Raw genomic sequence first — 14,149 nt, forward strand, 5'->3', positions numbered from 1 at the left:
AATAGTTGTAATGAGTAAATGGCACAATCAGAGACGTGAAAATCTGTCCTTTGTTAAAATACAGACAGGTCATTTACACATGCAGCCTGTTAAAATGGGTCAACAGTGTTTCATTTGAAAGGGTCAAAAGTTAAAAAAGTTCAGAATCACTTCCTCATGACATCCACACAAAGTATCTCTAGTATCGGGACAGGACTCGCCTGGGGTTCTTTTGTACAATTATCTACTTATTTGCTGACTAAGCCTTCTCCTCAACTTGTGGCAGTCTGAACAAGCCTGCTATTCAGTCCACATCAGGGAGGTAGGAGCAGGAGAAAGGTGTTTGTGTGACAAATATATGTAATACAATGACCTCGCTGGTTTCTTTTCATGGAGGGCTCGGTTTGTGTTTTGTTAGACCGCATTTTGCTGTGGTAATAAAATTGCTTATTGCAGCGCTAACTCAATTACTCTTGAGAGCCCTTATCATTTTTTACGCAGTGGTGGCAGCGAGTGCGAGGCTCCTTGGTGCTGGGATCATCATCAAGTTACAGTAGCTCGTGAATTTGAGATCAAAGGAGGTGTGCTCCTCGGAGGAGCAGGCTGGAGGAGGAGTAATTGAATTGTTTGTTGTTTGTTGCTGTTTTTGTGGCTCACCGGCTGTGCTGCGGTAATGGAGAGCAGCTACTTTATGGTGAAGGAGAGTGTTCATTTTCCTTGTTTCTTTTTGCTTCCTCTGTAAATAGTTACCTGCTCCTGAGCTCACTTCCACCAGTGTTTTCTTCCACCCACTCACCCCACCAATGTGACAGTCCCCCTCTATCTCTCTCACTTACACTGTCTCTTTTACTTTTTCACCACTTACATTTTCATTTGTTTTCCCACAATAACTTTCTGTATCTCTCCTTTTTTCAAACTCTCTTTGCTATAGACAGAACAATTTGTTCACACACTTAAGGATGAATTGGTCAAGAGTGCACTACTGGCACTGCACGCGGCGCGGCCTGGGTACGTTTCCAAGAACCAGAAGCAAACCCCAGTGCAGGGAGGCCAACACCAGGGCCACATCCATCAGGGCAGTGACCAGAACCAGAGCCCAGTCCAGGGACTTCCAGGCCACAGTCCGGCCACGTCAATCACTGAGACCACAGCGGTGTGCAATAACGTGGAGGGATCACAAACTACGACTAGAGGAGAAAGTGGACCTGTGCCACCGAAGAACCAAGACTCCATACCACACCATAAAGAGTACGATGAGGAGGAGTGGGTGAGTTTGACTGCTTTTCTAAGCCTTAATGAAATGCTGTGACTTAGCGTTGTTTTACTTAGGTTTAAAGGACCAGTGTGTAAGATTTATGGGGATTTATTGGCAGAATATGGCACAAATGTGAATGAATATGAATATCTAGAAGTATGTTTTACATGAAGTGTATATTCACCTGAAAATAAGAATTGTGCTTTGGTGCCTTAGAATGAACTGTTTATATCAAACCAAATACTGACTGTAGATTGGACCATTCACATTTTTTGAAACTTTCACGGCCTCTGTAGTTTCTCCCGCATGCTCGGAAGGAGAAGGTGAGACAAGGTGTTTGTGATCTGCAAGCTTGCTGCTAAAAGACACAAATCCTTTTTGCTGGTTCTTTAAAGGGACAGCTCATTGCAAAATCGAAAATATATATTTTTCCTCTCGCCTGTAGTGCTACTTATCCAGCTAGTTTGTTTTGTGAGTTGCCAGGTTTTGGAGATATCGGCCGCAGAGATGTCTGCTGTCTCTTGAATATAATGGAACTAGATAGAACTTGGCTTGTGTTGCTTAAAACGGAAAAAAAAATAAATAAATACATTGAAAAAATCAACAGCAATGCCTCTCTCCAGACATTTCTATGGCTGATGTCTTCAAAACTCAACAACTCACACCAAAATTATCTAGATGGATAAATAGCGCTACAGGTAAGAGGAAAAATATTTATTTTTGATTTATTACAATATGACAAACTTAATTTTACTGCTGGTCCTCACAGTAGAGCACAGACAGGGAGGTGAACTGTTTTTGGTTTACAGATAAACAATTTTTATGGCAATAATTTCAATTACTTGCTAAATTAGATAGCAAACAAAACATTGTGCTATTGCTACTGAATCTAAGCCATGCTTCTTCTTCTCACTGAGGTGTGTATGACTTGGTTTGTTTGTGTCTGCTTCACTGACAGCAGGAGTTTATCGTGATTTCTGCACACCAATGCCTAATTATGTCTCAAAGTATCCCTCACCATTATAATATGTTCAAACTAGGTATTTGAAGCAGACCAAAATACTTACAGTACACAAACACACAACCTTGGATTATCCACTAAAAGTTGGAGTTTAGGAAAAGAAAGAAAGCTCTGGAAATAATCCACACACTTTGTGAGTCATTTCAGAATATCCAGACAGCAATTTCCTTTTGACCTTTTGGACATGAAGCCAGTTTAGACTGTAAAGGGAAACTTGCTCTGCTTTGTTTTTTAGACATAAGGGGGGTATTTTTTTTATGGTTTTAGCTGCTTCAACAGTTCCTCTTTCAATTTCTTTTACATATTTTGGTTTCCTTCTATTTCACCGTCTCAAACACAGTGAGAAAGAGAGAGATCTAATCACTGAGGCTGATTTGACTGCTAGTTGTGTATTCGGCTCTTTTAGGACAGGGTGTGGGCCAACGTGGCCAAATGTCTCAACTGTGTAATCGCCATGGTGGATAAACTCCAGGAGGAAGACAACAGCAAGCAGGAGCCCGTCCCTGAGCAGCAGCTAGCTGATGTCATCACCTCACACAACCCCGGTAATGACTGTTTTTGTGCACAAACACAATCATCTAATCACCTCTATTAAATGTGTGTATGTTTATGCTGTAATTGGATGTGATTTTGCACATTGGCAGGTAACTGTCCAACACTGTGAAACCTGTGATATCATTTATTAGTCTAGTTATCTGGTGTTGGCTGCAAAAACATTTCTCACCTAATTATAGCCCAACAACATGAAGGTTGTATTTTATTATAATGGATGTCCATCCATCCCTCCACTTTCAACTCCACAAGTCAGCTCCTTGTTGTGAACATTTTGATGAGATCTTAAAGTACAAACATGGTTATTAGGTTGAGTTTTCTTTTGTTGTTGTTGTCATAGTTGGTCAGTTTCTTCAGCATCAGAATTTAGAACCCATTTACAGAAGCCAATTTGGACCAATGTAAAGAAAATAATGAGAGGGGATGGGAAAAAAACAAATAAGACTTTGCTGATCATTCTGGCCTTTATTTCACTAAAATTCAAGTTTTGAATCATTTTTTATCAGTTGCTTCCCCAGTTATTGTCAGTGATTGATAAAAATTGTGGGGTGCAGAGAGAAGGTTTCTCTTTAAAATTACTTGCAGGATTCTTTTATTCTCATGAAAGGCAGAAATTGGCTTCCATGTCTTAAGCCAACCTAATGCTTACGATGAATCAAATATACTTCATTTATACTTGCTTTTGGGAAAAGACTTAGTCTAGATAAACCTTGCTCCCTTTATATCAGTAAAGAGTAATCCAAACACCTCTCAGGAATAAAATATCATATAACAGCCTCACCAAGTGCGTGTTGTAGTTTGATGTAGTTGTATGACTGGTTTCCAAATTTTGGTATTATATCCCATCAAACCTGGAGTTTCATGCCAGTGGTGGGTTAGATTTCAAGCCCAGTATGAACTGCTGGAAAACCATCAGGCTATTTAACTGTGATGTAGACTTGCAGCAGAGAGAGAGAGCACTTTGTTTGATCATGAAGCCTAATAATATTCTCCAATTATGTGGTTTACACTGTAAACTAGAGTCTCTGTTAACACTGACAAACAATTAAATTCTTGTTATATACGCTCGCCTGCTCTTCATTACTATGCTGAATGCGCTCTCTCTCTCTATGGAAACCCATTAAACGCTGATGTGATGGGAGAAAAAAAGATCCTGAAAGTCCTTATAATGAGAAACTGTCTTGGAATATTGAGTTAGTATCTCAAAATAATAAGAAACTTTCTTATTATTATCCAGTGACTATTTTGAGAATTATTATCCTTCCTAACTCATTATACATCACAGACCATTATCAATAATGCATACTGACCTCTGATTAACTTCCAGTGTCCCTGTAATCAGCGTTAACAAATTAGCAAAAAACTGAATACAAATAAAATCATCCATAACCCTTACGTTAAATTCATCATCTCCATGGATTTAAAATCATCGTTTTATTTGATGGCCTGGACCCTGGCAGTTGGCCTTTGTGCCCTCAAAAAATTGAAAACACAAAAGGCCATGTGGCCCTGACCCTAGAATGATGAAAGTCCAGGCCTGGTCCTCATATGTAGTAAATAAAGCTATTACATGAAACTCTGACATCTGCAGACCACCTGCTGCCACCTGCTGCAGACTCAGACTCAGTCATGATGTAGACATCAACTGTTTCATCACATTTATATGAAGTTTGAAAGTCAAAAACACAAAACTTAAGTAAGATAAATAAATATAGTTTAGAATTGATTCCTATTTATTGAAAACATATCTTCCCATTTTAGAGGTTGTTTTTTCTCTTCAGTTAAACAGATACAGTGATGCATCATAAGTAACTCTGTATGAAGCATAATGCAGAATTGGCTTTAACTTTTCCATCATTATCACTGGCAGCATATGGTGATAGCTCTGTGAATTGTCTGAGGTTTCCCTCCCTGTTCCACAAAATAGCAGCTAATTTTAGCATCAAAAGCTGAATGTGTTTTAGCTTTTTTGCCAAAAAAAAGAATAAATAAATCATTTAAATCAAATAAGATTTCACTGTGAGAGAAATAACACTGAACAGTCGAACGTTTTTCAGTTTATCTACAGCCTCAGTTGAATGGAGCGAGACAAGACTCTAGTCCAACTTAGGGGCCCCCTGTTGTTTAAGCATTAGCAAAATAGAAACTTAAATTGTTGCCAGAGAAGTGGATGAAAGCAATATTTGATATGCAGAGCCATTCACTGTTGACCGCAAGCTGCCCAGTCTTCCCTTACGTCCAATGAAATCCTGCCTCAAGCTTGTGTCCAGACAAGTGCCCAGCCTGCTGCAACTGCCAACTGGCACACAGAGCAGTGGCATTAGTCTGACCAGGCGACAAGGAGAGGCTCTGTGTGTGTGTGTGTGTGTGTGTGTGTGTGTGTGTGTGTGTGTGTGTGTGTGTGTGTGTGTGTGTGTGTGTGTTTCACAGGCAAATGCACACTCAGGCATCTGTGCGTGAGTGTTGGTTGGTGCGTTTGTATCATTTTATGCCTGCGTGTGCATGTATGTCTGTGTGTGTTCATCTGTCCAAGTGAGCTGGCAGGTAAGAACAAGGCCATCCGCCCGGTGTTCAGTCTGAAAGATAAGCTCAACCCCCCCGAGCACCTTTATTAAGACGCTGAACAGGCTCAGAGCAAGTGGTCATCTGCTTGTCTAAATACAAACATGGACAGAATAATGAGAGAGGCTTTATCTCCTAGCAGAGACCGGTGAAGCCCTGGCTTTTGATGACAAGGCGTTGTGGGGGTTTGGATGTTTGGACAGGTGGGCTGCCGCAGAGATGACAGCTGGAGTTCTGTTTCCTCCTTCTCTGTGCAGAGGCGGTATTTGCAGAACGAGATAAGACATGATTTCTTTGACAAGGCAAGGGCAAGGCTGATGTGCTATACATTCGCGGTCGTATCCAACTGTGCTTGTGTGTGACCGTTTTTTTTTGTGTGCGCATGTCAACACTGATCCCCAGAACTTTTCAATATGTTGAAGCTGGACAGAATACTGGTGGAAAAAAATCATTTTGGACATTACTTAAACAACACTGCCCCCTGTTGGCTAGTAAGAACATCATCAGTAACTTATTGTTCAGACTTGTTGAGGATGGAGGAAATGATTGTAAGATGCCATGAAATCACACTATACTATTACTGCTACTTTTTGTGAATGCTTTATTTTCAAGTTTTCAGTCAAACAAGAGCAGTACAACTTATTTCCAATAAAAACTCAATAATAAAATACATAGTTAACAAAAGACAGTTAGGTTTTGTTTTGTTTTTTCATTCATTCAACCTCGGGATTACATTGAGGGGTGGCCCTCATTTTCAGTGATGCCAAGATTACATAAAGCAGCAAAGCAGATATATAATAGAAACAAAACAAGAAAAAGACAGAAAGATAATAAAATAAACAGCCAATAAGAATTCTACAATTCCTAGTTAGAACATGAACATGTAAGAAGATTAAGACTTCTAAGCGTGTTTTTAAAATCTCTCAAAGTTATCAGGGACTCTAAATTTAAAGTGGATTACAAATTATTCCATGAGTCAGGAGCACAGAACCTAAAAGCAATCTTTCCTAGTTCAGAATTGACACAAAGAACATAAAGTGTTATCCAGTCCTGAGAGTGTAATAGTGATGTAAGGCAAGTTTGTAATTTGTTAAGGAGCACTTTGTAGATAAATAAACACCAATGTTGGTCTCGTCTCAGAGAGAGAGAGCGAGAGAGAGAGGCTGAGCAAACTTTATTGTGCAGAATACAGTGATGGGTACTGTAGGTATCGCCAGTAATAAACCTAAGAGCAGCGTGGTAAACTGCATCCAGGGGCCTTAAGGGTTGTAACAGCAGCATGTATATAAATTACATCACTATAATCAAGAACAGGGAGTAAAACAGATTCAACAATTCTTTTCCTACTAAACACTGGGAGGCGTGATTTGTTTCTGTAGAGAAAGCCAAGTTTCATTTGCAATTGTTTAGCCAGATTATTTACATGAACTTTGTAAGTGAGTGAGGTAAAAGAATCATTACATTATCATTAACTAAATAAATAAAATAACTAATGATAATAATAATAATAATAATAATGATAATAATAATAATAATAATAATAATAATAATAATGATAATGATAATAATAATAATAATAATAATTGTAAAAAGCAACACAATTGAATACATTTATTATATTGTTGTTCCTTAACATTAGTAGTGGCTTACAATGGGGCCAAATTAAAGGTTATAGTGAATCCACAGTTGCTAAAAGTTATTTTTCTATATATTTAATAAAAGGCTGCCAGATCTTTAAAAAGGCATTATATCTGTTTTTGAGGACATGGGGACTCTTCTCCAGAAAGTTGTTCTGTTTCACCAGAAATAGCTGTTTTATCGCTGTCGCCGAATTAGCCAGACTTTCTTTGGAAGAACTGTCATTTTAACATCATAATTGTCAGCTTCATTCAAACTCAGAAACATCTTTGTTAATCTTTCCACTGTACCAACAGTCACCAACTCTGGTTTGGTTGAAATAAATCCTTGAAAAATCTGATATTTTCACATCAGACATGATGAAGAAAGGCATGACAATGAGTCCTATTGGTAAAATACAACCATATAGACTGATACAGAAGTTTATTACATGGCATGACATAAATACTCAATTCTCATTGGTCAGTTACAGCATTCTGTTATTTCTTTATATCAGACCGTTGCTATAGATGCAGCTCTGATCATCTGATCAGTCTGATTATCATTTCAAAGTAGATCATCTCTCATTTGAAAAGCTAAGTCTTCGAGGACCTCAAGCAGTTGCCTCTGTACAGGTCCTAGACGTCATGAAAATATGTACCGTATGTTCTTTCAATTAGAGAGCTGTACAGTATTCTGCTGTATGCTTTGTGCAGTAGTTTAAAGCATAGGAATTATTTGTGCAAGGTGTCAATGGTGACAAGACAGTCAGTGTCAATATTGACTCGCAATAAAATACAAGGAAATAGAGCAGCTTATAACAGCTGCAAAAGTTAATTCATCTTAGATAAATATCACGTCAGTGTATTAAGACAATGAGTAAAGTGTGTACCTGTGATTCTTAACCAGAACTGCTTGTATCGTAGGAGCACCTCTGTAGTTATCACGTCATATATGGAAGACTCAACTAATTAACTCAGCTGAACCCAAAAAACTCAAATCTTTCATAAGATTCGTTATAAGATATATACATATATTTGTGTTAAAAGGAAAAATATAGAAATGGGATTACAAATTGGTGTGGTCCTGAAAAGAAGACACCTCACTGGAATTCTTAGTGGAAGCTGATTTATTCACACGTTTGAACAGAATCCAGATGCACAGACATACAGAATAGAGTCTGTCCTTATAGTGTGTAAGCATGCAATAGTGTGTGTGTGTGTGTGTGTGTGTGTGTGTGTGTGTGTGTGTGTGTGTGTGTGTGTGTGTGTGTGTGTGCATGCGCGCGCATGTGTGTGTGTGTGTGTGTGTGACTTATTTACACACCATATGGAATCACTCTACTTCCCTGTACATTAACAACGTAAATCAACACAAGGCAACATTCTTTATCTTTATATGGACTCTCAGAACAGCTGAAACCATGAAGAGAATCCAGCCATATACTTATATGAAGCATCAGCCCTGAGTCCAGTGAAATTGATATAAAAGGTATATGTATAGAAGTATATGCAAGATCTAAGAGTTGTTATGATAATACAAAATATGGAACATATTAAATGTTATTGCAATTTACAAAAACCATTAAGCTGTCCATCAAGCTGAGTCAGTAATAACACATCAACACCACATTTTGCTACTGAGTGTGTGAAAACTAGGTAGTCACTGATGAGTAAGTTTTCATAGTTTGCTAAAAGGCCACAGGGTGACAGTTGGCACACCGTCACTGACAAATGGAGCACAACTTCTGACTTACACTTCAGGGTAATCTTTCTCTACATAATGTTCCTTTTTCAAAAGGAATTGCACCACAGCAAGGAAGCAGGGAGGTTTTTCATACTGTTTTTAATTACCTACAGTACAGTGTGTGGTACCTATTTGGCATTTGGGCTTTAAATTTAAGGGTCTCTATTTTTGCGGTGCTCTCAGTTTGGTATTTTTCTGACTTTGAAATTGGCTTTGTCCATCTGTGCGGTTTTCTGGTGGCCAGTACAGAGCACACAGTGCACAGGTGGCAGGAGATGCACAAACAGGTGGGAGGTTCATTCAGATGAGGCAGAGCAACGTGAGTTTTGGGTATGTTGGTCGAAATTAACTTTTAGACTTTGTGCTGACAACAGCGTCAGAGCCATTTCTGTATCTGGCAAGAAGTCACCACTGTCACGGTGGTGACTTTATCAACAGAAGCGAAACAAATATTTGGGGAAAATGTGCAGCAATAATAGAATAATTCTTAAAATGTAAATCACCCAGTAGATGTAAATGTAAATGTGTATCAAAAATTAACATTTAAACTGGTTGAAGAAGGACCTCCATGTAAGTAGTCTACATTTCTCCATAAATCAATGGGTGATTCCTTTATTATCTTTTGTCCACAGCTGTGTTATACTGAATGGAAACTTTCTCCCTAAGTTCATTTAATTCCAGCAGCCATCTGAAGGCAGATGTGTAGATAAATCTGCAACCTCTGATCTGACAAGTGCCATGACAGAGTGCAGTGCCATTACACATGGCTGTTCACTGTGTTCACTTTCATTAAGTCATATACAAACAACACCAAACTGCTACAAAACCACCGAGCATACCTCTATACACATCAGACTGGTCGCTTCTAACGTGATATTTTGCTTTTTAATGCAGGAGACGTCAGATTACTGAGGCTCATTAATTCTGTGAATCATTGCCTCCTATCCAACTTTTCCTAACCAACGTGTTTTTTTATGTTTTATTCTTGAAAAAAAAAAAACATTATGGTGCAAATGCTGCTTTGTCACATAAATCACAATATGATGTGATCGTTTAGGATGTGATGTAGCATAGAATTCTGACTGATACATCACCGGATTGCTACAATCATATAAACGGCTTCAACAATCTATTTTTTCAATTATTTATTTCTTTTGTCTTCTTACTAATTGACTGTTGAAAAACCCACACCATCTGCCTTTGGCTGCAGATCTGTGGTGCTGTGTGTTCACTTCGTGTCACTAGACACTTGTCACAAGACTGATTTCCTGGTGTTGTGGAGTTCTTGTTGTCACACTTCACTGACTGGCACAGCTGTTTCAGAGATATGAGACCAGTGACATGACTGGTTAAGAGTGTAGGTTTTCTCATTATGACACCCTCCCATCTATATTTCTTTTTCTTAAACTGTATATATTGTCTTTTGTACAAATAAGTTAATTTAATACAGTCAAACTTGTACAATAGAGTAGAATATAAGAGTATAATGATAATGATAATAATAATAACATAAAACAGCATCAAATAAATTAAGAAGAAGTAAGAAAATAGGTGGGGATTAAAATTAAATCAATGTATAAATAAAAAAAAATATAATCTAAAAACCTCATGACCCATGTTTATATGTAATAAATTTATAAACTGGATTAAAGTAAAATGACATAATTATCAATTCCCAGTGTCCCTTGACACTCTTGACCTCTATTTTATTGTTTGTAGTTGTCTGTTATTTTTAATATGCCATATAGTCAATCAAGAGCATATTTAATATAGATTTTACATGGAAAATGTGCATTTCAGAATCTATCCTCCAAGCTCTGTCTACTTCACACAGCTCTTAACACTTTGCACTGATGCACATACATGAACCAAAATGCATTTTAATAGGATCCAAGTTGTTTCCCATAAGAACACAACAGTACTTAAAAAAAACAAAATATTTATTTATTGAATGAAAGGTACATAGTTGGTATCATGCATTGTCCAATACATTTGCAAACATTTGCTGTGCAAAAAGCTGACACCGTGTGTCTATAATTTAATGACAATGCTGTACATATCAGTTTTTTCATGTTCACACAAAGTTTTATATGTTAAGGTTTATTAAGTGGGTTTGTTAAATTAACAGCTGACCCTTGCTTTCCTTAAGAAATTTGTGTTTGGTTTCATTTTCAGACCGACTTTCCTGTAATTCCTGCCTTATTTTCGAGGAAACATAGATGGCTGAACCGGTTTAACCTCGCAGATAAACTGTGTTGTTTCTGGCTAACAACACAAGCATGAAGACACATTTTACTCTACAAACACATCATAACTATCATTCCATCTCTGTTTGAACGGGCACCCCTCTATGTCCGCATCTCCTCTTTCTCCGCAGGTGACTGGAGGGAGCAGCTGCGTCCTGCAGTGACCAGGTTAAAGGAGTGTGTGATGGAGGTGGTGGAGAAAGCGAAGAGAGCCATGACCTTTGTGCTCCTGCAGGAAGCAGCCTGCAGCATTCCACAGGGCTTCCTCCTCCAACAGAGGCGAGACGTGGTCTTCAGTCAGGCAGTAGGTGGCCACACTCAGATGATAAACAACTCTTTAGAAGTCTTCAGTAATTTCTATAATTACTATTTTAATTAATCTGAGGTGGTAGTTTTTCTCCTTTGTTCTTGTTTTACAATATTTACATTTACTGCGGGTCTGCAAAACAGCACTCGAAATGTTTGGCTGTGAATGCCCTGCATTCGTAAAACCATCACAGATTTCACTTTGTGAATGCAAAAGTCAAAGAATACTTGCTGAACTGTAAAGCTGATTGCTATCCAGTTTCCTGTTCCTTGTAGTCCAAAGTGCACTCAGTGCTGCACTTTGTACAAAGTCCAGACTTGTGACTAGATTTCCCGCACATAATTAAATGTTCACACACACTAAGAAATGCGTATTGCATGATTTTTCAACAGCTTACATTCATTTGACAGAATGTGTATCTATCAACCTGATTTAATGTGTGTGAGTCACAATAACGAGAGGCTTTGTACTACACAGTTTACCTACCAACTTAAAACAAACAACTACTAAAGGAGTGAAACAATTCCTCACGATTAGAGAACAGAGGTGTGGACTCAAGTCACATGAACTGGACTCAGTTCAGACATGAGTCACAGATTTGATAACTAATGACTCAGCTTGACAAAATCAAACAAGACTTGACTTGGACTTTAACACCAATGATTTGTGACTTTACTGGTTTTGGACCTTTTCACTTGAAAGTACTTGATACCTTCTCCTAAACCGAAAGATTCAGTTAAAAATCTCCATGTCGTAGCTTTAAAAAAAAATGGCAAGACTTGCCTGTCTGGACCTTGGATTCGAGACACACTTATGACTTGCAAAATAAAGACTTGGTCACCCCTCTGAATTACAACTCAAACTAAAAAATACGGCTGTGAGGCTGCAGCTGCAGCTTCCAGATCTGACTTCCTCACCCACATATCGCATCTGAATTATTTCAGACCCTGCATATTCTGGGCTTACCATTTTACATGCATGCAGTTGCTGAACCATTTGTGCCAAGGACAACGTACAGTATAAGAAATATGGCTCAAATGTGCATGTGTGTGTGTTTTTTCATAACAGCTGGCAGCCTTAGCCTGTGGTTTTGTCATGAGGCTGTATGCAGGAATGCAGGACAAAGGGTTCCTGAGGCAGCTCCACCTGGTTGGCGTGGTGGCACAGTTTGAGAGCCTTCTCAGCACCTACAGTGAGTAAATCTGTAAGATAAGAATTAGAAGTGGCAACCTCAAAACCTCCCCTGAATGCAGCAGTGCAATTTTATTTGTGTTCTAGAAAGGAAACACTTTAATAGGATGGTTTGGGTTGGTGAACCTGGCAAATGAGATGAGTGATTGTGAGGCTGTAACAAATCACAACATGTAGCACGGTGAGTCAGAGGAATGTTTGTGTGTCATGATGAACTTGTATCTCTCTAGGTTTTATACACCATGTTCCTGGTGTTGACAAGACACTGAATTAGGGAGAGTCCCTTTTAAGAGGAAACACACGTACTTACCTGCACCACAACGAACAAAGCTCTCACTCATGCTTGTTTGCCAAAGTTCATGGTGTGCATGTCAAAGAATGGATTGGTCAGCAAAATTGTAGGTTTTCCATGTTTCATCATCCAGATGACCCACTGACATTTTAAAATATGAGCCGAATTCACCTCATGAATCAAATCACTGTTAATCTTGTTATATCAAACTGTTCAAGGTGAAGAGATCGGGATGCTGGAGGACATGGAGGTCGGAATCTCAGACCTGCAGAGAGTCGTGTTCCAGATCACAGAGGCCAAGACAGACGACCTCAGTGACCTCCAGCCTTTAGTGTGTGGCCGACGGTGAGACATTAATCTCCTCATAAACACAAAGCTCTTATAGCATAGTTAGGTGCTGTACATTACAATTGCCAGTTGCCAGCAAAGTCCCTTGATAAGCATTACAATTATAAGCAGGTGATTAAATTGACATCTTTTTGTTTTTAAGGTAGAATAAGAAGGATTTTTCAGCTGCTTTTTGCAAACACATCAGAAAGATAGCTGGTTGTTGAACCTCATTCACAGTGGTCGAATACAGACATTCCAGGTTGGTAAAGCATACAGTGCACCTCAAAATAATATGACAACAAGGAGGGATGGGCCGAGGGCGGAGTCTCTGCAGATGCAGATGCCACCACACACTTCTGGTGGGTCATGGGTGATTATTGAGAGGGATTATTTTTCTGCATAGTTTGCCTTTGAGAGTGACACTTTCTTTATACAACTGTAATTTCTTAGAAAGGGCCTGACATGTCTATTCAGGGAAGTTACATGAATAGTCCACTAGCTCCCATTTACATGCAACCATGTGTATTTGCTTGGGTCATATTGCTTCTGTTTTTCATTTTAACTATGTGTTAAGGAAGTGCTCTTCCTGATTCTTTTGGAGAAGTTGAGATACAATATGTACATCAGTGACATATGCAATGTTTCAAAAAATATTTAAATTTGTTTTATTTGCCGATGATACAAATATTTTCCGCTCTGGGGAAAATTTACAGCAGCTTTCATCAGAAATGAGTACATTAAAGATATGGTTTGACTCATTTTAAAAATTATCATGAAACTTGAACAAAACCAAACTCATGTCATTGGAAAATCTTAAAATAACTGCACAAGAATTTATTAAGATAGACAATGTTGTGATTTAAAGAGTATATGAACATAAATTTCTTGGTGTGATAAGATACTATAAAATCTGCTGGAAACCACATATAACATGTAGAAACAAAGTTGGCAAGGAGCATCGCAATTCTTGGCAAAGCCAGACACATGCTGGATCATAAAGCATTGTACTCTGTACCGCTCTCTGGTATTACCATATTCAAATTATTGAATG

The 14,149-nt window shown here is 38.4% G+C and overlaps 1 protein-coding gene across 5 annotated transcripts in view; it reads left to right on the forward strand.

The window, feature by feature from the left end:
- inpp4b (inositol polyphosphate-4-phosphatase type II B) overlaps positions 1 to 14,149 on the forward strand; it is a 195,220-nt gene that overhangs the window by 160,349 nt on the left and 20,722 nt on the right. For all 5 annotated transcript variants that reach the window (XM_084715166.1, XM_084715167.1, XM_084715168.1 and 2 more), the window contains 5 exons: positions 911 to 1,246; positions 2,662 to 2,800; positions 11,110 to 11,282; positions 12,354 to 12,477; positions 12,987 to 13,113. In XM_084715166.1, coding sequence (XP_084571292.1) covers positions 911 to 1,246; positions 2,662 to 2,800; positions 11,110 to 11,282; positions 12,354 to 12,477; positions 12,987 to 13,113 — 899 coding nt within the window. The remainder of the gene's footprint in view (positions 1 to 910; positions 1,247 to 2,661; positions 2,801 to 11,109; positions 11,283 to 12,353; positions 12,478 to 12,986; positions 13,114 to 14,149) is intronic.

The sequence above is a fragment of the Lutjanus erythropterus genome, chromosome 3 (genome assembly GCF_056507025.1).
Source record: "Lutjanus erythropterus isolate fLutEry1 chromosome 3, fLutEry1.hap2, whole genome shotgun sequence".
Lineage (NCBI taxonomy): Eukaryota > Metazoa > Chordata > Actinopteri > Lutjaniformes > Lutjanidae > Lutjanus > Lutjanus erythropterus.